Raw genomic sequence first — 25,405 nt, 5'->3', positions numbered from 1 at the left:
AACGAACTGTCACGGTCTTATAGGGTTTCGCGTCGAATAAAATCTTATCGGAATAAACATATCGTTACTGGAATCGTCGATGATAGAGTCCTCGAGATCATCATCCTCGGAGATGTCCTGGTCGCTGCCCGTGTCGTTGTCCAGGAATCGTGGATGCTCCGGATCATGCTCCGCATCCGGATCGCCCGCGATCTCGTCCTCCTCTTCCGGTGTCGTGTGCTGTCTCGCGATCGTCGCGTTATGCCTCCTCGCCTCCCTCGCCTTTGCTTCGGCGATCGATTCCGGCGTTTCCCGGCGCCCGGACGATTCGATCAGGAACGTGTCCGGCCATTTGAATTTCGATCTTCTCCCGTGTTTGCTGCAACCGAGCGAAATTTCGTTCGTCCATCGATCCGATCTCCCTTTTTCTCGGTTTCGAGAGATCCGCCGAGCCGGATAACGGTTTTTTAACCGGCCCGGGCGGAATTGGCAACGCGTACTCACTTCTGGAAAAGTTTCTTGAAAGAACGACCGTCCATCTGCGGCGGCGTCTCGACGCCGGCTATGTCCAGGAACGTCGGCGCCAAGTCGATGTTCAAAACTATGTCGTCTACGCTGCAACGTTATATAGATATGCTTTATCGTAATCCAATATTGGAGACCCGACCCCGCATCCCCCAGCCCCCGACGCCGCCCCGGGGGTAAATACCGGACGCCTCGCTCCACCCCGTCGCGCGAGCATATTCGCATCTCGCGAGTCCCCCGGCATTTTCATCCCCCCCTGGACGAATTCCCTGGCTTTTTATCCCTCGACCTTATCGTACCCTTGCCCGTCGCAATATATTCCGCGTTTTACGGCATCGTGATCGTGGAGGACAATTTACTTACGACCGTCCCTTCGAAAAGATCACCCTCGTATTTGCGGAGTATTTTTATCTTTGCTCCTCTTGAATTTTTAAAGTATTTCTTTCAGAGAATTTTGATATTGTGGAATGTAAGCTTTCACCCATAATTAACGATTTATTTCTCTGTGATAGAATTTCTGATATGATGGATATTGTATTAGCATAAAATTAATTATGAATGAAATTCTAATGTAGAAAATTTGAAGAAAATGTTAAGAAAGGAAGCATGATATCGGCAAAGAGGATTTTAAAATGATCACACTCATCGACGTCAAGTTTATCCTGCGCAGCGAAGGCTATATCATTCCCGCGATAAAATAAGTCGATCGTAGCGCAAAAACAGCGTCATACTTGCGAGAAACCCGTGGAAAACGCTCAAACATAACAAAAACTCCAGTCCCGCGGTTAAGAGCCGCGCAAACAACTGTAAAAGAAAAAGCGCCGTCCTTGCGGAAAATTCGTAAACAGCATCCCACCCCTAACCAAAGAAAACGAGTTCACCCTGGCCCGACGTCCTCTGCCAAAAAGGTGACCGTGGCCGTCGTGTCTTTAACAATGCGAGCGCGACCGCGTCTTTCCGCTCGAGGACGCAGAATCGCGGCGCCGTTTGTTAAATCGCGCGGGGCAGAAGAACCGTAGCGTAGGACAGCACGCGGAAGTTGCCGCGTGCGTCATTAATCTAACCGCGATGTTTATAACAGACGTGTATCCCCCGGTCGTGCTTCAATTTATAAGCGAGTGGACGTTGGTTCGCGTTCGCACGGTAGTTTGGCAACGGGCTGAGAACAGCCGAACCAGCAGTGTGAGTCGTCTCCTCCGTGCTTCCCTTGTCTTTTTTTTTCGTCGCCCGCGACGGATATAATTTATCGTCTCTCGTGGAGGCTTCCTCGCAGCGGGCCCCCGCGGAACCGTAATTCCAGGAGACGGCCAGACAACGGCCACTTAACGGCGAGTGCTCTATTTATTGCCTCGGAACACCGTGTACACGGGGGATGAAGAGCGCAGCGGTGGTAGGGGATCGAGAAGAAACGGAGGCACGTTCGATCGTTTCAACGCGGCGATCGTTCAGGCTCGTCGACGAAAATTATCGCGTTCCCCCCGTCGTCCGTTTCCCGGCCACGGATTTACGGGACACGCGGATATCGTCGTCTCGTCGTTCGCGGCCGCGCCGTAGCCTGCAATTAGGTGCGCAACAATGTCGAGGAGAGGCTCGTCAGACAGAGGGGGAGCAACGGTTGGATTGCTTCTGTAAAACGGGAAGCCCGGGAACGCGAGGGGGGACGCGCGGGAATCCCGGAACGCGGTTCAACGTCGCGATGCATCTTCCGCGAGCAGGTAGGCGAATCAATTTGCCCGGGACGGCTGAGCGCGCCGGACATCGTTCACTGGTCGGCCGTGAGCGGCGATGATTCTATGCGCCGTCGCGCCTCTACTTGTCACTTAGCAATCGTTCGTTTATTTGCGCTATTAGATCCGTCTCCCATACGCGGGCCGGCTTAACGAGCCATCGCACCGCGTCCTACGCGCGGAATGAAAATAATAAACAAGCCTGCTACTGGCGGCGCTTACATGGTGCCGGGCTCGATTCCAGGTCCCCTGATCAAGAACGGCACCCTGACGTCGAACTCGAACGGGAAGCTCTTCCCTTTGATCAGGCCGAACTGGCCCAAATGGTAGCCGTGGTCCGACGTGTATATTATGTACGTGTTGTCCAGCTCGCCCAGGTCTTTCAGTTCTTGGTAGATCTGCCGGGCAGAGATCGGAATAAATCAACGTTTCAACGAAGCGGCGCGCACCGCCGGTGTTCGGCTGGTTCACCGAATGATTCGAATAGCTGGAACGGTCAATTAACGGGCCCGTCGACGGAGATGATTAATCCCTGCGACGACCGGGTTACTCACGGGATTTACTGTGAATTTGCTATTCGGGGAATTGGGGTTTAACGCGAATTGAAATTGCCGCCGCTCCGTTAGTGCTACTTTTCTGAATCACGCATACCCTGTCCACCGCGTCGTCCACGCTCTGCAGCGTCTGCAGTCTCTTGGTCATCAGCAGGTCCGTGAACTGTTTGTGGATCGGCTGCATCTTCTGCGTCACTTGTAGGATCCATTGTTTATCCGGGTTCGGGGCGTAGTCGTAGGCGGGTGTACTGAAACGAAACAATTCGTTGCATAGGAATTTATCTCAGACATGGATCTCGAGGAATTCATTGATCGGATTCATTAATGGAGCACCATGAGAGAATTCTCAGAAAGTTTTTGTATTACTTCAATTGCATGATCGTGGATTTTCGTGGAGATATCATTTCTTTCGCCTATCTCTCGCGCTCTAGTTTAACGCGATCCGGTGTACTTATTAAAATTCTTTATCAAAGAATTAAGTATCTATCTAGCGTCGAGGTTTGTAATTTCGCCTGAAAAATTTCAAGATCCCGCGAACTTCCTTATTCGAATCGGCGTCGTCGGTTCGTCGCCGGGTTTCCAGGCATCGGTAGCTAATTGCCGGTTGCTCGGGCCGTGTTCCCTCAAAGTCGTAGAATCCCTATTAGCCGATTAAGACCCGGCACGGCTCGGGTAACTAGGATTTAGATGCGTGCGTTCCTCGGTGCGCGCGGAATCCGAGCCGGCTAGGCGAAATTGAATTAATCTCGAGTATCTAGCGAGGACGCGGGAGTTCGATGCAGCCGGGAAGGTGAAATGCGTTGGACCCTCGAGACACACGGCGCCCCCTCCTTCTCGCCCCCACTCCCCGGACCGTCCTCTTTCAGCCTAGCTCTCCACCAATTACGCGAGACACGAAATTATGGGTAATTGGCCCTTCACCTTCCTCCACGTCCTTCAGGAACGCTCGCCTCGAACGCGGAGGATCTTTGTCTTATTGGGCGGGCCTTCTCGGGCACGGGATGCAGGGAACAGGTTTACGGCCCCGCTCGTTCAGAGTTTCATAGAGTACCGAACGGTCACCGACGGAAAACTCGAGACGTCCGTACGCTACGCTGCCCATGAAATTTATCGAGAGAAGTCTCGTCCGAGATCGAAGATTCGCGTCTTCCTTCTTCTACAAGGCGATCCTCTTGATAGCTTCTCAATGGGAAACCGATTTCTTTGATGGCAGCAGTATTTTGACGCGACAAACAACATTGCTTCAGTTATCATCGTCCACCGTCACGCTGTCTTTTTCAATTCCGCGATATTGCAGCGATAGACCATGTCGATAGCTTTCATTTAGAATCTCTGACAAAACTATTAGGTGCCCGGAACACTTCGTGCAGTCTTCCTGTTATGAATTATGTCCAATGAATTATTCCGACTTCAATCAGTATTTCACTTGTTTAATGGATGAAACTGATATTCGAAGCAAGTCATACTTACACCATTGGTATCGAATAAAATAGAATTATTTCACAGAAACGTTCTCTGCGTTTAAATTTAAGAATCCCCGCGAACTGTTCCCAGTACCTAATACTTCTTAGAATAACGTACAATCTCAACCACGAAGCGTCGCGATCGAAAACCGTTGAAGTTAAAGCATTGACCATGCTTATACCGTTTTTTGGAAAACCCCACATCCTTGCAGTGATTGGTTAATTAGGGTCCAGGGCCTGCGAGTACTCCAGGTATAGATGCATGTACTGTCGTGGCAGTTTTTTCCCTAGTACTAACTATGCGCCCGTCTTGTAACTATCGATTTCTACCAATAGTTTCTTCACCGTTTAACATCTCTGTATAAATATAACTATTACTCCGATATACTCTACGCGTGTATTATTTTATTTCACATAACCCCTTAACAAAAACGAACCCGAGGAAAGCCTCTCGTCACGATTCCGCCAGAAGTGGCGGCAATGCGGGATTTCCTAAGCAAACTCCGGTGCGCTTTTCCTCGAAGATCGCGCGCGCCGAAAGGTATAAACTCTACGGGAAAAGGGGAGAAAAGAAGAATGGGGGTACAAGGAAATCGTTTCCAAACAACGACAAGCGATTCGACCGAAGGAAAGAGAACGCGGGACGGGGCGGGGGCACCGAAACGGCAGCGCGGGCTACCGAAAGAGAGGAACGCAACGGGCAGGGGGTTGGCGCGGAGGAACACGGTCCGCGTTAATTTCGCCGGATAGCCTTTTCGTTTGCCCGGCTGCTGACGGTCGTAAAGCAGCTCGTTCCTTTATGCAAATTCAAAATAAAGCGCGCAATCTGACGGTGGCAGCCAACCCCGCCGCCCCCTGTTCCCCCGTCGAACGAAGAATACTCCTGTCCCCTCGCCCTCCTCCCGTCCGCGGCTCCCGACGTATTTCGTCTGGACTCGGTAATTGCGGCCTATTCTGCGTACACCACGGCTCGCCACGGCCACTTAACTTTCCCGCGAGACACTCCACGATTATATTTTGCGCCCAGACACGTGCACCCCGCCGCCCCTCATCCCAGTCGCATCCCGCGCTCTCGTTTGTCTCCGCGCGTCATCCCCCGTTCGCCGGCTGCCTCGCAGCAGCTAGATTTAATCGACTGATCGATCGGCTGCGGCTTTAATCACGATAATTGGTTGATCCGTTGAACCGCAAGTGTTTGATGTTTTGGCGTAGGCTTTGATCTAGGTCTATTATTGTCCCGTGTTTCAGGATAGTGATTGTATTTGTTTCTCTACAAATATGTATAATAATCTTAGCGAAGGTAAAGTCGAACGTTGTCTGCGTTTCGTCAGTCGGTGCCCTCTTTAGGGAAGCATCACCGAGTCGGGGCGCAATAAACAGTGAGAGCTGATAAGAGGAGGTCCTCCGGCTGAAGAGTGTCGTCAAGGCATTCTTCCTGTAGCCTCTGAAGAACACTACATTATGAAGAGTAATATTCAGTTAAGTTTTCAACATATCTCACGTCTACCAAATCCTGCGTTACGGATGGACTGAAAGGTAACCGCAGAGCTTAGAGAAATGAATTCGTATAAAGTAAACTCAAGGAAGTAGTTTCCAAACGAATTCATTCGCCGAGGCGATTAATCCCGCAAAACAAGAATCGGAATTTGGAGTGAGTCACTTCGACTCGCGAACGATCCGATCAAAGATCTCCAGCCGAACGCTATTCGTCTCTGTCCGTTCTCTATTCCCGCGACAGCGCGATCACGTTTCCCGACAGCGGCGAGGAAACACTCCGCGGCAACTTCTCCGCGTGTCCATAACTCCGTTCGGCCGGACAGCCTCGCGTTCTGTCGGCCGGTGTTTACCCACGCCTCGTTAATCAATTCCGCCGGCCCGGTACCGGCACCGGCACCGTTATCGCGTGATCCACGCGGATCTAACGCCGCGGAAGTCGGTCCCCGCACGCACGCGGCACGCCGATCGATCAGCGTCGCGGTTTTCGAGCGGAGAACGCGCCGGATCCGATACCGCCGCGCTGGTAAATTTCTTTTCTCGCCACCTCGCCCGCCGGGCAAAGATCGTCCAGCGTAATTGCCGCATAAATTCCGCCGGCTAATTACTCCGCCGATAAATCCTCGATTATCTGATCACGGGGGAAAGAAGAGAGGGGCCGGTGGATGATATTAACGCGGCTCGGTGGGAATTGAAACGAAGCCCCTCGGGCTGAATGCGATTTTCTATGCAATCCGAACGTTCCCGATAAAATCCTTATTGTTGCTCACGATTCGATCTCTTCTCTCTCGGGGCGATCGGTCACGGCGAAGGGGCAACGTTGAAATATTGAGAGCGCTCTTGGTGACCGGCGATAACGGTAGTAGCCTCCGCTGCGCGCGGACACGACGTGCACGGTCATTAACGCGACACCGTCGCAGCCAAGACAAGATCTGGGGAGATCGACCGTGGTGATCGAACAAACCGCGACCACCAGTTGATTCGATGACGGCCGTGCGTTGCCCTGCAGTGCCTTTGAATCCTCGTGTCGTTGATGTAACGACGAAGTGCCCGAGGTTCAAAGGTTTTAGAAGCAAATTAGTATTAGAAGCTTGAAGTTTGAAAGCTTTCATTAGTTCTCAGGGCACGTGGTGATTCGCTATTTATTTTCTAATAATCGATATCTTCATTTTATCCAACTCGGAGACAACGCTACCCCTTAACAGTCATCCCTTCGACAAGAACGATGACTAATAAAAAGAATCTGAGCGGAATATTTGTATAAGAACCACTTTTCACCGAAAAACTTCGCGAAGACCGATAGCTGTCACTTCGCTACATCCCTCTTTTGACCTCGACCCGATGATGTCGAGGAACATAATTACAGCCAAGATTATCCGTACTTCGATACATGGTGGTCGTATCTGTGGATGATTTACTCTGGCGCAAGGGGAAAGGTAAAAGTAAGACTGCACCGTGGATGGAGGCTATTACCGTCGCGACCATATTTTTCTTCGTTTTACATGGCCTCCTTTCGTACTCCTCGCGATACTCGGGGATGCTTGACAGGCACTCGGGAACCACTCGAATATCGATTACCCCCCCGATACTCGATGATATCCTTACATCCGTCTGCGCCGGACATTTCGTCGTTCTTCCCTATTGCGGAGAAGGAAAATAAAATCCGCGATATGTATATACTTAAAGGGATCTAAGATAAAATCGTCCTCGTAAAGGAGCACCTAATAGAGTAATCCTTCGAACGCATACCACCCCAATCATAAAACCCGATACAATTTCCTTTTGGTTAATATGTTTACCCTTTGCACTCGTGAGGTGACGCTCAGTCGCCACTTGATTTGATGTAGCAAAATTATAAAGTTTAATATTTAATATTAATATAGTTAATAAAGTATAATGTTCAATATTTAACAAAATTTTATGTTTAACATATAACAAAGTTAATATTTAATGTTTAATAAAGTTAATGAAGTTCAATGTTTAATATTAAACTTTGTATGATGCACCAATTCGTGAAACATTGAAATAAAACAACTTTGTTCCTTAATTTACGCGCAGACGATGGTTAAGTTAGTTTTAGAAAGCATCGTCTACGTATATTCAGAAAACGTTGAATATTTCAAATAAAAATCTTTGGAGTGCAAACGGTTAATATCTCCCGCCCACGAACGTAATTGACCGCGACAGGGACGTTCCGCGAGGACGATTTCTCATTAGACGACAGATGCCACCTTCGAAAATGCAAATTGCGGCCTCGGCGAGGGGGTAAAAACTCGGCCGGCTTTCTCTCTCTCGGTTTCAATCGAGTCGATCGATACGCGTACTTACTTACTTACGTACTTACTTACTTACCGTACATACGTAAGGGGCCGCTGTGTATTTACCGGTGTGTCGCTCGTGTACGAGCACTGTGCCTTATCAGATGTTACATAAAGCAGATAAGCATCCACCGGTGGCTTGTAAAACTTAAATTACAGGGGAACAGTTCCGGAATACGAGTTACGGTCCGGGCACCGGTGTCATTCCAACTGTCGCGAAGGAATTGCCGGCGGTATCGGTTGCACGATCGACGCGGGGATCGATCGCGGCTGTTATTGAATCGCTATCATTGGCTCGGCTAATTCACGACCAATAGCGAGGTGAAAGATCGGCCGTTACGCACGCCTCTGTGAATTTAATATCGATGACATTTCGACTAACGATCGTTCGTCTTGTTTTTAGTTCTCCAGCGTTAAAAGAGAAATTTTTGTGATGGTTACACATCGGAATACTTTTCTCCAAGAAACTCTTACAGAGATTTTGTATATAAATCGTGAATAATCGTCGAAATATTCAAAATTAAATTAAACTTTTGTTGGTGCTGCGACAATCGCCGAGTAGATATAGCGACCTAAAATTCTTGTCGGAAGGATCAACACGCGGAAGCAGTGCCCTCGAGAGACCGTCGAAAAGAGAAACGACAGAACGAGCAGAAAGAAAGAGAAGAAAAAAGTCGAAAGGAAGCCTGGAACTTATTATTCGAGCGATGTTCGCTCAGGTGCCCGAAGCGTAAAAAGGAAAGAAATCCGATCAGGAAATTACCCGGGCAGTCGTAAAACCGATTTCGTGCCGGTGTCGCTTTAATCCTCTCGCGCGGGCGCAAAAATATTAATTCGAAACCCGGTCAAATGGCTGCTTAAGGGGACACGACCCCCTCTATTCCGAGTTTCTCGGCCCATGCTGATCCGCGCGTTAAAAGCGGCGTGAAAGCACGTAATTGCGCGTGCCGCGCGGCGCGCATTAATTTCTCTCGATTAGCTTTTGAACAGACGCGGCTGTGATTCGTGCGTTGCGTACCGGAGACGAAAAAAGAAAGGAAGAGAGAGGAACCCGGCCGATTATGGAATTAAGCGGGCGACCGGGGACGGCTCCGCGAGCCTTCGTTAAATCGCGGTCGCGTTTAATTGGAATTGATCGGGACACCGATTACCGTCCGCGCGGAACGCGTTCCTCCGAGGAAAATCTCATTTTTTCGTCGTGGAATGTCTAAACTTTTTTTATTTCCTGCGGAACGCAGCGATCGCCGAGTGAAACTTTAAGGTATGACTTGGTATCCATCTACGAAAGCAAAGTGAAAAGTTCGCTGTCTAATCTGATATGAAGGAAAAGTAGTAACGGTTGAGAGATATTGATATACGTCGAAGAAGTGGAGTCTCACAGATTGAAATTCAAAGAAATGTAGAGACAGCAAGATTGAAAAGTCAAAATATTATGATCTGAAACTAAAAGTTTCATATTCTGATTGATTAACAATTCGAAACAAAACTGAACGTTCGAACCATCCTGGGAAATTCTCATATATCACAATTATTCCCATCACATTCAACTGAAGTAGCGGTACAACTTAATTTCGCTACAAGAATCAATTAACAGTGTCATAGAAGGTTTAACTCTATGTCTGACGACTCTTGTCCGAGTAAAAACGAGAAACGAAGCTGTAACCGCTCGAACAATCAGTTCACTGTTTGGACAACACTCTACCGGGTGAACGGTTCTCCTCAGACCGACTTTATTCCACGGACCACGGAACGTCTATAATCCTGGCCCAGTTTCGTACGGAAATCCGGTAATGAATGGCACGGGGTGGCTCGCCAGTGGAAGACAGACACACGAACCCCTCGCGGTTGAGCCGTCGCTCGCGTCGGTCACGCTAACGACCTACATAAAGAAGAAACTGCTAAGGGGAGGAAGACCTAGAGAACGATGCTTTACCAGCTCGTGTTTTCTTCAGCGTCGGGGTAATGGCATCATGAGCGGATCAAATCCTTACAAAACTTCAACATTCTTCCGGGAGACAACGAAGAAAGTCGGATCCGCTGAAAGAGGCTAGCTCACGCGTGTCTAGCCAAGAGAATCCGGTGAACGGTGTACTTATATCGTTCGCCGGAGAGAATGGAACTTTCTATCGCGCAGAACGGAAGGAGAGGATCTCGGCGTGGATCGATATCATCCGGTCACGATCGAGCGGCGCTTATCGCGGAATGGCTGCCCGGCGAAAACGCTTGCCGCGCAATGAGGCGATCCGTAGTCCCCCGGTGCTCACAAAAGATCCCTCGCGAAAACGACACGCGTTTCTCTCTCTCTCTCGCTCTTCTCGTTCTCTTTCCCTCCTCGTCGTCTGATTCGCAGTCGTCAGGTACTCGTAGAGTCCAGCTGAAGGAGAGACGAGAAGAACGGCTCGTCGCTTCAAGACACACAAGAGAATGAAGAGTACGTGCGCGTGTGCGCGCGCGCGGGTGTGTATTTTTTTTCTCTTCGTAAGAACGGAGAGACAGGTGAACATAATACCTGCGTCACGGTACAATGACGGGCGTTGGCTGTGTCCAGAGGGGGCGAGAGACTACTGGCAGAACGAGAGAGACAAGGGTGGCACGCGTTTTTAGTGCTTTTCATCGTTGCCTCGCTCGCTCGCTCGCTCGCGCGCTGCGACCCGTCTAGGGCACTCCATCACGGGACGATGACACACACCGTCGCTCCGCAGTTATCTATCCGGTTGTCTAGTCTAGAGCGCGTCTCTGTCTCCCGTTTTTCTCGGCTACGCGACACGGGGACCGTACCGGCGAACAAAACGCGGCCGGATTTCGACGCGGCCCCGAGCCCCGAGCCGCGAGACGACGCGACGCCTCGCGACCGTCGTGAATCGCGCATTGTCCGTCCGCGGAACGCCGCCGGACGTCGGACGACGGGCACGCTCGTTTGCTCGTTCCGAGAAACCGGGCTTATTGTCAGGAAGCGCGCCTCTGGTACCGTTGCGCGTTAGGCATTCTGAATGGGAATGGAACGGGAGCTCGTGACGAGTAATAATGGGAAGACTTGGAGGATTATCGAGCGTTTAAGGAACTTTCTGCCGGCTTTCGGCGACACGGAAACGCGTCATTGTTTTTCGGGGGATTGTTCCCGGCGATGAACGCGTTGAGCGATTCGTTTTTTGTCACGTCCACCGGAGCTCGAGGAGAGATCGCGTCGAGGCTTAAAGAGAAGAATATAAGGGGAATAATGGAGAACGTAAGAGCAGTTTCTTGAAATTTGTTTAAACCTTTGCGCTATGATTTCTTTCTCAATTCTGATCGATGCGACTACTTTGTCATTAACGACTTATTGGGAAAAGGGAAAGATTGTAGGCGTATTCTATATCTACGTTTGCTCTTGAGTATAATAATTACAGAGGAATAATATTTACTTTGAATGCGAGTAATATTTATGTTAAATCATGTTGAGCATCTTCATCGCGAGTTTGGCTTCATTAAAAGGCAAGGGGTTAATACTTGGCCTCGTTTCAAATGAAAATCTTTGTTAATGGGAAGAAACATTTGTCCCTTATCCTCGAAGCTCTACAGCAGAATTCTACAGCGTATTAACGCGGTGTATCAAAGGAATACATTTCGTTAACGAATGAAACCGTCTACTTTTCAATGTAAAGTTGCGATCGCACGCGAAAAACGAAGATTAATTCCGTGCAGCGAAATTCTGAAGAAACCGTGGACCTCGACGGAATTAATTCGCCGCTTGGTGACACGCGAACTACATACCTCCACGTTTCGGATACATGGGGCGGAAATGAACCGCTGTACGCGAAGCCGTGTCCGTTTATCATTTCTCTGAAGCGCCATTGACATCCTGCTCGTCGGTTCACTTGAAAATGCAGCGTCGATACTAACAAGGATCGTTACGACGGGTCCTAAATTATTTAATTCACTTTCTATACGTCGTAGAAACCGTGCTCGACTCGGCACGGTGAAAGGACTATCGTTGCGCGGTGGATCTTTAGAAAGGCAGCTCGACGATACGGCCGCGGGGAGTTTGAATCGCGACTCTCGGCGGAAAGCTCGTTTAAAAAGGGACCAGGGCTGTACGTGTGTAAACAATAATGCAGCCAGTTGCTCGGAATCGCGCACGAGACCCACCCAGCGAGGCAGGAAACGACGTGACTCCGCGAAATTAAACTAAAATCCGAATATCGGTAGAACCTCTCTTCGCGGAACGGTCTGTTGACTCTACAATGAAGCAAAATCCTGTTCGTCGCAGAAAATGAAACCGATACGTGCAGAAATCGGGATGCAACGTACGGAGCAACTAGTGATAAGATCCGTTTCCTCTCTGCTCCAATCTAGGCGTTCTACGTAACAATCACGAGTTTCCTGAAGTTCTGGAGCACACGGCAACAAACGAGGATTCCACTGTGAAATTCGATTGTGCCCGACCGAGACACGTATCCACCTTGGCGAAAACCGTGGAAAAACGATCGATCGGGAAATTCGCGAAACTCGCCCGTCGAAACGGCGGAGCCGTGATTAACGGCAAACAGATCCCGTGATCCTGGGCTAACGAGCTGACCCAGATACACGGCTGCGTCGCAGCGGCCCGGCCGAAGGACCGGCCAGTAACGAAGGCAAACACAATGACAAAGTTTCTGGTACTTACTGGTGAGTGGTGACGTTGAAGAAGAGATGGGAGTACTGGGGTGCGGAGTCCTCCGTTCCGTGCGGCGCCGGGAAACTCGCGACGAGCATCACCGGCTTCCGGGCGAAATTGTGTTTGCTCTGTCTGAGAAAAGCCACGCTGTCGTTCGCTATCAGGTCCGGATAATAGTCCTTGCTGTACTCGAAGCCGTGCTTTATCTTCTTCCCGTTCATGTTCACGCTGTAGTTGTAGTACCGTGAATTCATTATGAGGCCGCCCCACTCCCGCCATCCGGGCGGTATGTACAGACCGTTGTACTTGTTCAGATACTTGCCGAAGTACCCTGCAAAACGTGTGTTCCGCGATAACGGCCGGATACGAATCCGCGGAAAGGGTGGACGGGGAAAGCGGGAGGAAAGGAGAAAGAGACAGTCGGTCGGGTCGACCGGCTGTCTCGCACCGTGCACGACTTTATTACACTTTCACCCTTCGACGAGATGGCGAACGCGCAACGAAAAGGCAGCCGTTCGTTGCATAAATTATTCCCACCGCGTAATTACGAGGTTTACTTGTTCAAAATCGGCGGACAGTGACCTCCGCGTCGGATCGGATGAAATGTAATCCGACTCGCGTCTTGATAATGATAATTGAAACGTAAACGTTAACTCGATTACGACATCACTTTCTAGAATTCCTGAGTGAAACTCTGAAACGAAACATTAATCGTTTCGGTGAAGATTATATAATTATATTGATTGAACTGTTTTGTAGCTGTCAGGTATCCCTACTGTTTCTTGTTGCTCTCGGTTTGCGTGGGCTTTCGCGAACTCGCTCAGACTTCCGACCAATCAGCTGCAAGTGTATCCCCACCACTAAAGATTCCTCTATCCCTCGATCGAATTCGAAGATGAATCGATATAAGTGTCTCTCGATAGTTTCACTATCTTAGCCTTGGATTTGCTGTGTTTAGAATGCAGAACCCTTTCAGCCTTTAAAGGATTGACAATTTAAAAGTTCAAGATATTAATCTTTCAACGCGAGGCCAGTCACATTTCGCGTTTCTCTTCGGACAGGTTGCCTCAAGAGTTTCTCGAAAAATCACCAATCGTAGCTTACGATCGGGTGAATAATGGCCGCAAGGCGTGGCCAGTCCCCTAAGCCCGCGTTCGACAAAAAAACACCCCCATCCCCCTACTATCGCAATAATAATTAATGTGCTATGGACACGCTCGGCTCGTCGCAGGAACTGACTCATGTAACAGATCGATTACCGGTCGCCGACGTTATACTTTTATTTCGCGCGGCCTGCGATCGCCTATACCGATAAGTACGTATGGATTTTATCCCGAGAATTATCACGAAACATTCAATTATCGTGTTAACCGTAACCAGCAATTACCACTCCCGCGTTCACTTTTCCGATGCAATCGGAACTCAACGCATCAAGAGTAAGCGTCGAATCTATCATCTGATCCTCGAGCAGGATGTTTCGCTGAAATCATTCCACCTCTAAAACAACCTCGAATACCGAACGGTAAATAATCTCTAAACGTCCAAGAGGGTAACGAAACCAAGCGTTTCAGTTAAAAGCGGACGATCCACGGAAACGGGAAGCATCAAGAAGAATAAATTACACGCGGCGTGGAATACGGGGAACAAAGGGAACAATAAGATAATGAAATTTCCTCGGTTCCGTCTCCCTCGATCTTCCTTCGCGAGGAACGTCCGTGAGGTATCGCCGGAGCTTTTCTTCCCGTAGGGCCTCGATAAATCAAAAGGCAATCCCATTTTCCGCTCGCTATCGGGCAGCCGCATAAACGGCGCGTCGCTTCGGTCAAGATTCATCTTGCCCGGCCGTTGAATTATTCATACGGGAGCAAAATCAAATAATTAATTCAGAAGTACCACACCGACGCGGCGCCCCCCCCCCCTTTCGCCGTCCCCGCAGCGTTTACATACCTGTACCGGTAGCCCTGGTACCGCGGTAGGGCTCTCTCTCGGTGTATCGAGCCTATACCGAGCGGGGGCTTATTTATAACAGTCGCGCGGGGCCCCGAGCCGGGCCCAGTTCGGGCCCGGGACAACTTTTTGCCGGCCGGGGACCACCGAGCAGGACCAATCGCATTACTCTCGTTTTGCGTTAAACGATGACATCTCAATAAAGGGCCGCCTTGTCCGCTAAATATAAAGAACAGTAAATCTTCCTGGAATACCAAGGGTCCCCTCGGACGCTTGCAGCGGAAATTCCGGCGAGACGCGGCCTCGATGCTCGCGGGGACCGATAGGTTACCCGGAATCGCGGTGGTGTCGCGAATCATGAGATTCCACGATGTACAATCGCTTGGGGATTGAGGTTCTTAGAAATTATTGCGATGAAGAGGATTAGTAACTTGTAGATTGACTTGATACGGTGTCTTTAGGATTTCTTTCATACTTGTGCCGACATTGTACTTTGCTGATGATAGAAAGAGAATAGTATTGTTTATATATCTACAATTAATGTACAAATGAATTATTCATTTTTATCATAGATTACAAATAATCTTATTTTACACTAAAGGAAGTGAATAATTATAGTTTCATTCTATTACTTCCATTCGAAATCTTCGAAGTAATGGGTTATGGTGAACCTCTCGGAGTCCATAAGAGGGTGACTGTCCTGAGGATGATCATGGATCGATATCATGCGTTAGCTCCCCAGAAACAAAATCCCTCGCGATGTAGCTCTGCCAGTCCGGTTTTTTCCCGGAGCACGAGCCGAGGCGCACGGAGCACGGGAAAAAGGAGTCGCGGGATTAATTAGCGACGTCGTTCGAGAAACGTTTTCTCGATCGTCGTCGGGATACTGTTGCGTCCGGTTTTCGAAAGCGGGACACGTTTCTCACGGAACAGGTTTCAAGGATCACGGCTGATTCGCTGCCGAGGAATTTGCATAAACGGCCATTCCCGCGGCTCGACGGCCGCCGCCGCGATTGCGCTTTAATTGTCGATAATTCGGGCTTATTGAGTGGCGTGCCGTGAATACGTTAGCTGTAGGGGGACACCGACGACGTCCGGAGTTATCGGGTAATCGAATTAATCGGGCCGCGCTCGGGCGTGACTTATGTCGGATTTCCTTTTCGCTGGAGAAAAGAGAGCGGCTCGACCACCTGCGAATAATCGCCGGACTCGTTGTCCTGATCCTTCATCATGGGGCGGATTATTGGACTTGTCCCCTTCCCGCATACTTGTCGCGCCTTCGTTCAACCCCTATGCAATTCATCAAAAACTGTTCCGTATTTTCTGTCTTTATATTCATTTATTTCCATTAATCTTCCTTTCCGTTTCGAAATAAGGTATTTCACTTAGGAACTGTTGTAGAATGCAAATAGACGACTTGGCTGATTAACATGAAGTTCTCGTTTAAAAGAAAAGGAAACAGTTTGACATTGCTCGGAACTTTAAATGCTTGCAAATGTCGATCGGAAAAGGTCCTAAACGAAAGTTTGAATCTAACGTTTAAATTCTTGGCGTTAAATATCTTATGTTAAAGAGGCCACCGGTGAATTCTTTGAAAGTCCATCGCAGTTCCAAAGAAGAGATAAAAGAGAAAAGTAGAAGCTGCACGTCTCCCGAAACGATATCCCCGAAAAGACCGTGTCGCTGAAAGAGGAAAATCCCACGTAATCCCCTGGATATCCGCGCGGCGATTCCCGCACCCCCGCGCGACGGCGGTCCATTTCTCGTGCATTACTTCGTCTATCGATTCCGTCAGCAGACGAGCGCGTCGCGTATTTCCCGAGGTCGTTGCTACGACCGCCTCAAGTGGCGCTTTACTTAGCGCCAGCCTAAAAATACCTGGATGCACTAGGCCAACCGTAAATATCAATTAGATTGTTATCGCGAAACGCGCGTTGCATGCGAGGAACGCGATAGCCAGTCCTTACGGCGCATATACATTATACGGGCTGCTCCAATAACGATCGGACCGGGTTGCTAACGAGCCTAATTGGTGCCTCGTCATTCCGGTTAATCGCTGTCGCGGCGCGTTTCAAACAGGGGCGCGTGCCACCGGGAAATCGTTATCGGAACAAGAGCTGGATCTCGCGTCGATCCCTCCGCTTGTTCTCTCGACAAGAGGTCCGTTCTTCAAGAGAATCTATGTGATTACAACCTGCACGGTTCGTGCGGCAAGTCCATTTTTCATCTCGATAAACCGAAGGCCGAGCGTTTTAGTCTCCGATGCATCATCGTCGTTATCCGACATTGCATACAACAAAGTATTGGCTGAAATAGACTCAGTTGAAGACCATAAAGTTTCCTTTCAACTGTATCTTAAGATATAATTTGGTTGGACATTGAGGCTAACGATTAGTATGCAACTGTTATGTATTATAAGGTATCACTAGTAATTATCAGTTAATATTCATTGCAATTGATTTCAATTGTATATCGGTACCAATTAACGATTACATAAGACAGTTTATAACTGAGTCTACTTGTTATGTTTGAATCATCAGTAATAGATATGTAAAATTATGATCATTACTGTCCTTACAATGTTCCATTCCTGTAATGTTGATCACAATCATTACTTCTGCCCAACTGTGACATCACTTACTCGTAAGCGTGAAACGAGGACCCGACCAGAACGCGGGTGGATTACCAGAGACGACGCGACGCGACGCGGCGATGCGTTACCTGTTGCTTCCCGTGGCGAAGAGGGGTGTGCCGCGCGGCCGGCTACGCGGAAAAATCTCGGCGAGACCTCCTCGCGAAACCGGACAGAAACAACGACGACGACTTAGCGGTCCGGCTCGTAAAAAGCGATGCTGGGGGAGGGACATGCTCGTTCGATCGGTCCGTCCGACAAAAGCGGGACAAAAGGACGAGGCGAGGAGCGGTGATATCCTGGCGCCAGTCGCGCGGGGTTCCGTGGTTCGGTCGGAGGGAACGGAACAAAACGAATGGTCGTCGGACACAGGCCGGGTGGATTGCAGCCGGTCGATGCAGCGGATACGTGCACGCTGTTGTATGCGGCGAAAGGAATATGGGCCAGGCCGGCGAACGTTGGATCCGCGAAAAAGGGGATGCATCGTGAGCAGAGCGTTGCGGCGAAACCGGGGACGAAGGTTCGAATTCCTTTGTATTTGGCTAGTTCTTTGGTTACTTCTAAATTAGGTTGGGTATCGGGAGAATAGGGATTTTAGGAGCGCTTGAATTCCAATCTTGCGAAGCTAAGAAAGGAAAGCAAAGAGTCTCTTCGATGGGATCTAATATAACTCGTGCGCAGATGTTATCTATAATTGCCATATTATATCTGAAAAATTATAAAAAAAGTAGGTCCACGCTAGAAATGATCCTTTCACACTCTTCTCTAAATCTAATTTTAAAAAGATGGAAACGTAATTGTTCCACCATCTCAGCGAAAGGTTCTTCGAAGTCCTACTTGCGACGTACTTATGGTCACTTCGAGTTTCCCTCGTTCTATCGAGGAGTTCCGAAAATAATCGACGCTTGGCGCATTTGGAACATCGCGATGCGCCAAAGCAACGACACGGATTATTTCGACGGACGATTTCGTGCACGAAGTGTATTAACCCCGTTTTCGCGTGTCCCGTTTCCGCGATCGCGGGACGTTAGCGCCGGGATTTAAGGGTGGATCGCATGCCGCCACGTCCACGACCGCGGCCTTAACGAGCTGCTTAACGATCGTCCCGGGTAGAAAAAATAGATCGCTTAACGAATAGATTTTTACGGTCGGTTATAGCGGGGGAAGTTTCGGGAGGAAATTGTTCACGAAGTGTGCGTGGGTGTGGGCGTACACTCGCTCGAAAAGTAAGTAGACGACGCTCACGGGATTCCAGGAAAGACAAAGCTTTCCAGGTGTTTCTGTCCTCCCGGCTATTTGCTCTTCAATTTCCTGTCCTTAACGAACGCAATCGTAAAAAGCTACGCCCCGGCTTTGATGATTATTGCACCGTGAAATAAAATTTCCGAGGAGTCATTTACACAGGCCGTGGTCGAACAGAAGTTCATTCTTCCGCCGATGAATATACACTCGACCTACCCACGCCGATTGTTATTAAACTTGGAAAGTGGTTCTTATGAAAATATTCGACGCGCACTTTTTCTTGTAGGTCGTCGCTCGCATTGAAGCGGCGAGGAACGGGGGGTGGGAAATATATTTGATCGAGTACCTTCGAAACTGTTGGAACCTGGGGAACGTTGTAAATTGCAAACTTGTTTCCCGATACGAAAGCTGCCGTGTAATCGGATTTGGAGAAATTCAATTCGTTTGAAGAGCACATTCAACGATACCCTTACGTTAAGTTTTTGAGTTGAAAATATAAAATCGGATTCGGTCGCGCTTCGCGTCTATTTAAATGCATGAACGTTCACGATCGGACGATCGCATCGGAAAATATCGACGTTTCCGACGAAGCCATCCTTCTCCTCCGATTTTTCCCCGTTTTAAGCGGGAACCAGCTCATCTCGGATGACACGTATCACGCAGCGCAATTACGTCTTTACGGCTCGATTATTTTTCCCTTTCGCCTATTATATTCAATCAACGCGGCTCTCTTCTACCGGGCATTAATCATAGAAGCCGTTCCCCGGCGAGTTCCATGGTGCCGGCGTCGTCTCGCGCCGATCCCGTCATTATGCAGTTATCACGATTATGCAGATAATAGAGCTCGATTTGTCTTATTACGAGCGTCGCATCGCCGAGGGATCTTCGCCTTCGTACTCTTCCGGCTCCCTTCTTCCACTCCTGATTGTCTACGTTTCTTTTAGCGACATCCAGCCTCGTTAAATCGTAATAGGCAAGCCGAGACTAATCTCTACGTCTGTTCTAATTACAACAAATTATAAAATAATCACTAGCTGTAACGATTCCTTCTTTAAAATGTACTGATTCAATTTTCGCATTTATTTTGATAAACCACACAGTAAGATCAAAATAAATGAGATATATATTAGTGAATTCAGATCGAAATTACCCTTTTTCACTAATAGAATGTAACAAGTAACTGTTCACACGTCCCCGAATAGAATCCACAATGCAACCAGGCGCATTCGCAACTCAGTCGGGACGGTTTCGTCGATGGGCTGCAGATTCGTAGCTGCACCTGCAGCAACGGACAGCCGATTATCTACTCGCTACACCCACGCGAGACACCGCGCAGCTTTGACATTTCTCAGGTATCGCTTCGCACGTGTCTCGATTCCACGCGCGTAATCCTCGACGGATTTTCACGTGGGTGGTGTATATGGAATAATCCGCGTCGCTTTCGACGGGATACTGCGCCCATAAACTAGGGGAAACAGGAGAGACACATGGAATTCTGGACTATCCGAGCAACAGGGGTAACAAAATTGTTGCAAGCCCGGAAAGAGAGATGTTCAAGTGTCTCGGCGATATCTCAACCTCGGATAACCCGAGTAAGAACACAAACTTGCCTACTATCGACGAATATAATCAATACCGAGTTCCTTTCATTACTCAACCTCTTACTACACAAAACCTATATAAACCGATCACGTACCAATTCGTATAAATGAAATGAAATTACTTCCCGTCGAACTCTCTTAACTTCTCCTTATACAACAGTGTGCAAGGAGTGCCATCACCATTAACTTTCTAGAGTTCCCATTCTATAAGTCACTAATTACGAACATATAAATCAATCGATCCATTCAATCCTCCTTCAAACATTCCTGCGCGTCGCAATCGCTTCGAGTCCTCCAGCAGTGTCTAGCAACCTCGAACAATAGAAGAAATAAGGTTCTCAGGTCCCGAGTGAGACGGGGTCCGCTGGAACAGCTGAAGGTGTCGCCGGTTTCCATCGAATCGCGCGGGCCTTTTGACGGTGCGTCGCGTTGCTGCAGAGGGTCGCGCAGCCCCGATGAATGCGTCGATCCGCGGCGGGGTGCACCTGCATCGCGGGAGCCCTTTTGTGCGCACGGTGCCGCGACCCTCCGGTGATCCTCGCGGGTCGAACGTGTGGGTGCTGCCCAGGTCGGCCGGCTCGTCTTCGACCTCCTCTCCTCGCCCTCAACCCCGTGCGAGCGTGTGTCGCCCTCTCCTCCCTTCTTCGTTCTCTCCCTCAGCGCTGCTTCCCTCTTCTCCTCTCGTGCGAGCACTCGAAAAACCGGCGGCGAGCGTACTCTCGAGCCCGCAACAACAGGGGAACAATGCTCTTGCACGGGTCTGCGCGCCGCGGCGCGATTTAAATTTAGATAATCTCACCTGCACGAACCCCTCGCCGTGCTACCTGCACGGGGAACGTACACAACGCTGCTCGCGCGGAATAGAAGGGCGCACCCTCCCTCTGGCGTCTGAGCGCGCCTCTCGTGTGAAAATTTTGGCTCGGGAATATCGAGGCGGAACATGTACCTCGTTGCTGGAGTTTCCGTGGACCGAGATTTTTGGGAAAGATTGATCGATTGATAGCGTATGATGTTGGTTTCGTAGGGTTCGTATGATGGGATGTAGAATTTATTACTAAATTTGATCATCGATGTGAATCGGATTGCAGCTTGTCGAGGAGTAGAGCTGCGGTTCGAATATCGATGGGTCTTCCCAATTATTAGAAGTATAGATCCATTGAGATTCAAGGCGTAACGGAGTAATCAATGTTCAATGCGCGCATCAAGCTTGTAAAGGAGTCACCGATCAGGAATAAAATACAATTAGGCTTCATGAAACATGGAGGAGTCCCTGGAACGTGTTCCCGTTCATCATAAATTCCGGCCTAGGAAAGCATGAAATTTAATATTCGACCGTTGAAACCGACTGGGGCAATTGAAGCGAACGACATGTATAAATTTGATCAAGACGAAAACGATAACTGATTCGGAGAACAGAAATCGATTCTAGCCTCCCGCGGACGGGAGGGAAGGGAGCTACGAACGGCGAAGGATCTTTTCAATTACCAAGAGTACCGGATTATCTCGATCTGTCGGACACACCCGAATTTCTGATAACACGGCGACGTTACATCCTCTATCTCTTCATATTCAGCCGGACGCTGCGCCCTCCGCTCGTTACATCGCGCGTGCATGTTCATGTAGATGCGATCCAATGGATGCCGAGAGATACGAGACCGAGCGCTACACGAGGAGAGTAACGACTACGTCAGCGACGGACGGGGCAACACCAACCTGGTCATCCCGATAACGGCGGGAGAGCCTCTCTTTCTCTCGCGGTCCAGGATGCCCGGCGAACAGACTTTCCTGCGATCCGGCCGCATCTACGCTTGTATCTGTGTACCGATCCTCTCGCGTTGCATCGTGCGATCGCGGCCGCGCGCAACATAACTCGAATAGCGCGAGATATCGTCGCCGGGATCGCGGCCTCTTCGCTCGCGGAGGAGATACCGGCGGAATCTCCACTTGATTTCATCCCGCATCGAAATAACATGTTTGGAATATTGAAATTGCTCGATATCTCTATCCGGAACGCGGCGGGAAAGATACTCGTACCGAAATCGATGAGAACGAATTAACATTCGCGAGATTGAGTTTGCTTCTTGCATTCCTACGATCGAGAACTTGCAAATGTTCAATGTCAAGACATACAATCTTTGATATAGGAAATAGTCCGAAATTCTAAGATCTTGCTTTCTTGATTTCTTATCAACACGTTTTAAAAGAAATTTACTGGACACTAATTTCAGTAAATCTTCCGAGCCACCAAGACCTTTAAAAGAGAGAAACACTTATTCCAAAGGTCTCCTATCATTCTATTGTGAAGCAACATCTAACTTCCTAATCCCAAGAACCGCTCCCAAAGGATTCAATGTGTAAAGCAATCACGAGAACCAGCTTCTAAGCACATATCCCTTCATATAAATAAGCCTGAGAGCGAAGAACTCCTCGATTGCGTTCAGATTTCCAGAAATATTCGAGGCGATCCGCCGGCCGGCATGGAGCTGCGCGAGTCAAGCGAATTACGAGACAGGCGGACGCGGAACGCGGCTCGAACAACGCGATGTATCGTTTACTAGGATCTCCCCGGGCCGTCGGGGACTCTGTGTCCGCGATTCACGGGATACTCCCCGCACGATCGCCATATACGACATCCCGGAACCGTGCGAACTTACAAGCGTATAAGGAGATTTGTTTTATTACCGCGGCCGGCCCTCGCAGCGAGCGTGTCGAAGCGCGGCGCATAAGTTCTCGCCGGGTCGATGCGAAAATATGGCCGCAAACAATCGGGCACGCCGCGCCGGCACGTAAATTCCGCGCGATCGGCTGCGTGTACAGGTGTGCCGAATTTTTCCGGTAGATTTCTCCCGGGACGGGACTCGCGAGCGCTCGATGGAAACGTTTTAACCGGAAGACGTAATTTTTCACCGGAGGCGTTAACGGCTACTATAAATCTATTAGTAAACGCTGCAACGTCGCGTTACGTACAAACTGTACATTACGCGTGACAGTTCGCAGGAAAAGGGGTCCCTTAATTCGATTAAAATTATACGATTCCTCGATATATTATGCCGATGTAACAGGCGTACGTGTTTCCGTTCCAAAAGAGATATTTCCCTGGAAAATACTATATTTCGCGAGCATTTTACTTTCGCAAGAAAACTGGTATCACGCGATTCCTTTTTCTGCCGTGATATTAAGTTTCTCCCGTGAGATGGGGAAGTAAAAACTGTTTATTAAAAGATCCACGTGGAGATCCGAATACCGCGGTCAACTGGGAAATGTAATGCAACGGCGGAGAGTCGAAGCGACTCTCGCCCAACGTTTCATTTAATGTAATTAGGTATTTCACTCCGAAAGAGCCGCCTTCCTTTTGCTTCTCTAAAGAAAGGCGAAACAGGGAAACTATAAAGAAGGGAGCCGTATCTTAAGCCGGGTCCCGCACAATGAGATATCTGCCCACCGGAAGGGACGAGAAAGCCCGTATTTCTCGCGCGATTTCTCGCGTAGCCATTTCCTGCGCACGTTAACCGGCCGTCACGCCCGTGCGAAAATCTGATATCGGTAAATTAGGTTTTAAGCACGCCTATGCGAAACCACGTAAATTATACGGTGGTGTGCGAGAGGGAATAGCCCTTCGGATAAGGGGCGCTGCGTCCGCCCCTGCGTGCCCGGCTCCGTCCCGATACCGCCGCGAGTGTCCCGGCTCTATCTAAAAGTGTTAATAAACCCGAGCGAATGGGCGCACAGATAAACGTGAAATACGTGTGACTGGCGAACGTTTTTATTCGCCGCCGTAAAATCGCTGGAAACCTTCTAGACCCCGACCGCAACGTTGCTGGCCGGCAATTAGCGACCATTTTTCGTTGTTTCCCCCTGGTCTTTATACGATTTCATTGCGTCAGATATCTATACGATATTAATAGCAGATATCTAATTGATTCGAGTATAACGCTCCATCAATTTTCTTATCTTCTACAAATTTAGCTTCGTTCTTAGCAAGCTTCGAGGGATTCGAACGTTCAAGCGTCTTACACAACCGTTACTTCCGGGACTAATATCATTTTACCGATACCAAGCTTTCATATCTGGCAGTTGCACACAAATGACTCAGTTACTCAAACTACCAGAGAACAGTTCCTTTCTTCTAGCAAACTCCGGAGCCTTTCTAAAACCATAAAGGATCCTTGTCCGCGGAGGTGTAATTAACAAAATCATGTATACAGCTGTACACCTCGAAGTACCCACTTAGCACCAACTAAACATCCATGTAAGACAGTAAACCACGATGAAACCCGCGGAACGTGGAAAACGAACACCTAACGTGATATTCGTACATGACTTCGCGGCGAGAGGACCCGTTCGGATCGTTTCGAAAGCGCTCTTAGCTAGAGCCTATACTTAACGCGATTGCGCCGCGATTTTTCTGGCTCTCGTGAACTGTTGCATCGCACGCTAGGGAATCGGCCAGTATAGAGGCTACGGTCGCGTGATATGCTTTCCTAGAAGCGAAGATCGGTGCGCGCCGCGAGGCTGAGAGTTAATAAGTATAACATAGGCCATGCTTGGATTTGCATAGGCAAGGATCCGCTAGGCGAAAGTGGATCCGCGGGGACGTCGATCACCGCGGAGCCTCTGGGCTCTCCCGTGAGATCCATTAGCATCGATCTAGATATTCTATTAAGATATCCGCCGGACGGGATCGAGGGGCTGGGACGATTCCATCGATAGGGAAAAAGCTAGTTTTCCGTATCGGTCAGCTCGATCGGCTACCGACTCCCGGCTGGCGAGGTCCTTGACATTGTCGATGCACTCCGGTGGACGAGCGTTTCGAGCCTCGTTTGTTGGTGTTTCCATTTAACGAGCGAGCGAGCGGGCGAGCGAGCGATCGGCGCTGCCCGCCGCGCGCTACCGAATGTTTCGCCCCGAGGTTCTCGCTTTCAACGCTTCGCAGCTCCAGCGGGTCCTTTTGTTATCCCACGGTGGATCTGTTCTATACCTGGCGCGCGGCGAGCCGCGCGTGTGTGGCCTTATCATTATACCCTGCGGCCCGCGAACAGACCACGGTTGAAAAGGTTCGCCTTTAAGACGCTGTCGAAACCTTTCGCCCGTTCAACAAGGAATCACCTGTTCGATCTTTATCTGTGGACCCATTGTCTGGTTGCCTTGGTGTTCGTTGACTTGTGATCTGACCGGTTATCACGGGAATTAGTTTGTTTCCAAGCGGTTTCCAGGGAATCGGTTCAGTGTGGAGTTTGAGTGTATGGATATTGTACCTTCCGCTTTGCGCGAGGAGGTGTATTTATAAGTG

General features: G+C 49.3%; 1 protein-coding gene across 3 annotated transcripts in view; it reads right to left on the bottom strand.

Annotated features, from left to right (window-relative positions):
• Sulf1 (Extracellular sulfatase Sulf1) overlaps window positions 1-25,405 on the bottom strand; it is a 92,234-nt gene that overhangs the window by 6,238 nt on the left and 60,591 nt on the right. For all 3 annotated transcript variants that reach the window (XM_031974851.2, XM_031974853.2, XM_031974852.2), the window contains exons 4-8: window positions 12,703-13,024; window positions 2,883-3,033; window positions 2,454-2,629; window positions 484-594; window positions 69-358 (exon numbers count right to left, since the gene is read on the bottom strand). In XM_031974851.2, the coding sequence (XP_031830711.2) occupies window positions 69-358; window positions 484-594; window positions 2,454-2,629; window positions 2,883-3,033; window positions 12,703-13,024 (1,050 nt within the window). The remainder of the gene's footprint in view (window positions 1-68; window positions 359-483; window positions 595-2,453; window positions 2,630-2,882; window positions 3,034-12,702; window positions 13,025-25,405) is intronic.

The sequence above is a fragment of the Nomia melanderi genome, chromosome 12 (genome assembly GCF_051020985.1).
Source record: "Nomia melanderi isolate GNS246 chromosome 12, iyNomMela1, whole genome shotgun sequence".
Taxonomy (NCBI): Eukaryota; Metazoa; Arthropoda; class Insecta; order Hymenoptera; family Halictidae; genus Nomia; species Nomia melanderi.
The sequence above is the reverse complement of the archived record's forward strand: the minus strand, read 5'-3'. Positions and strand labels throughout refer to the sequence as shown.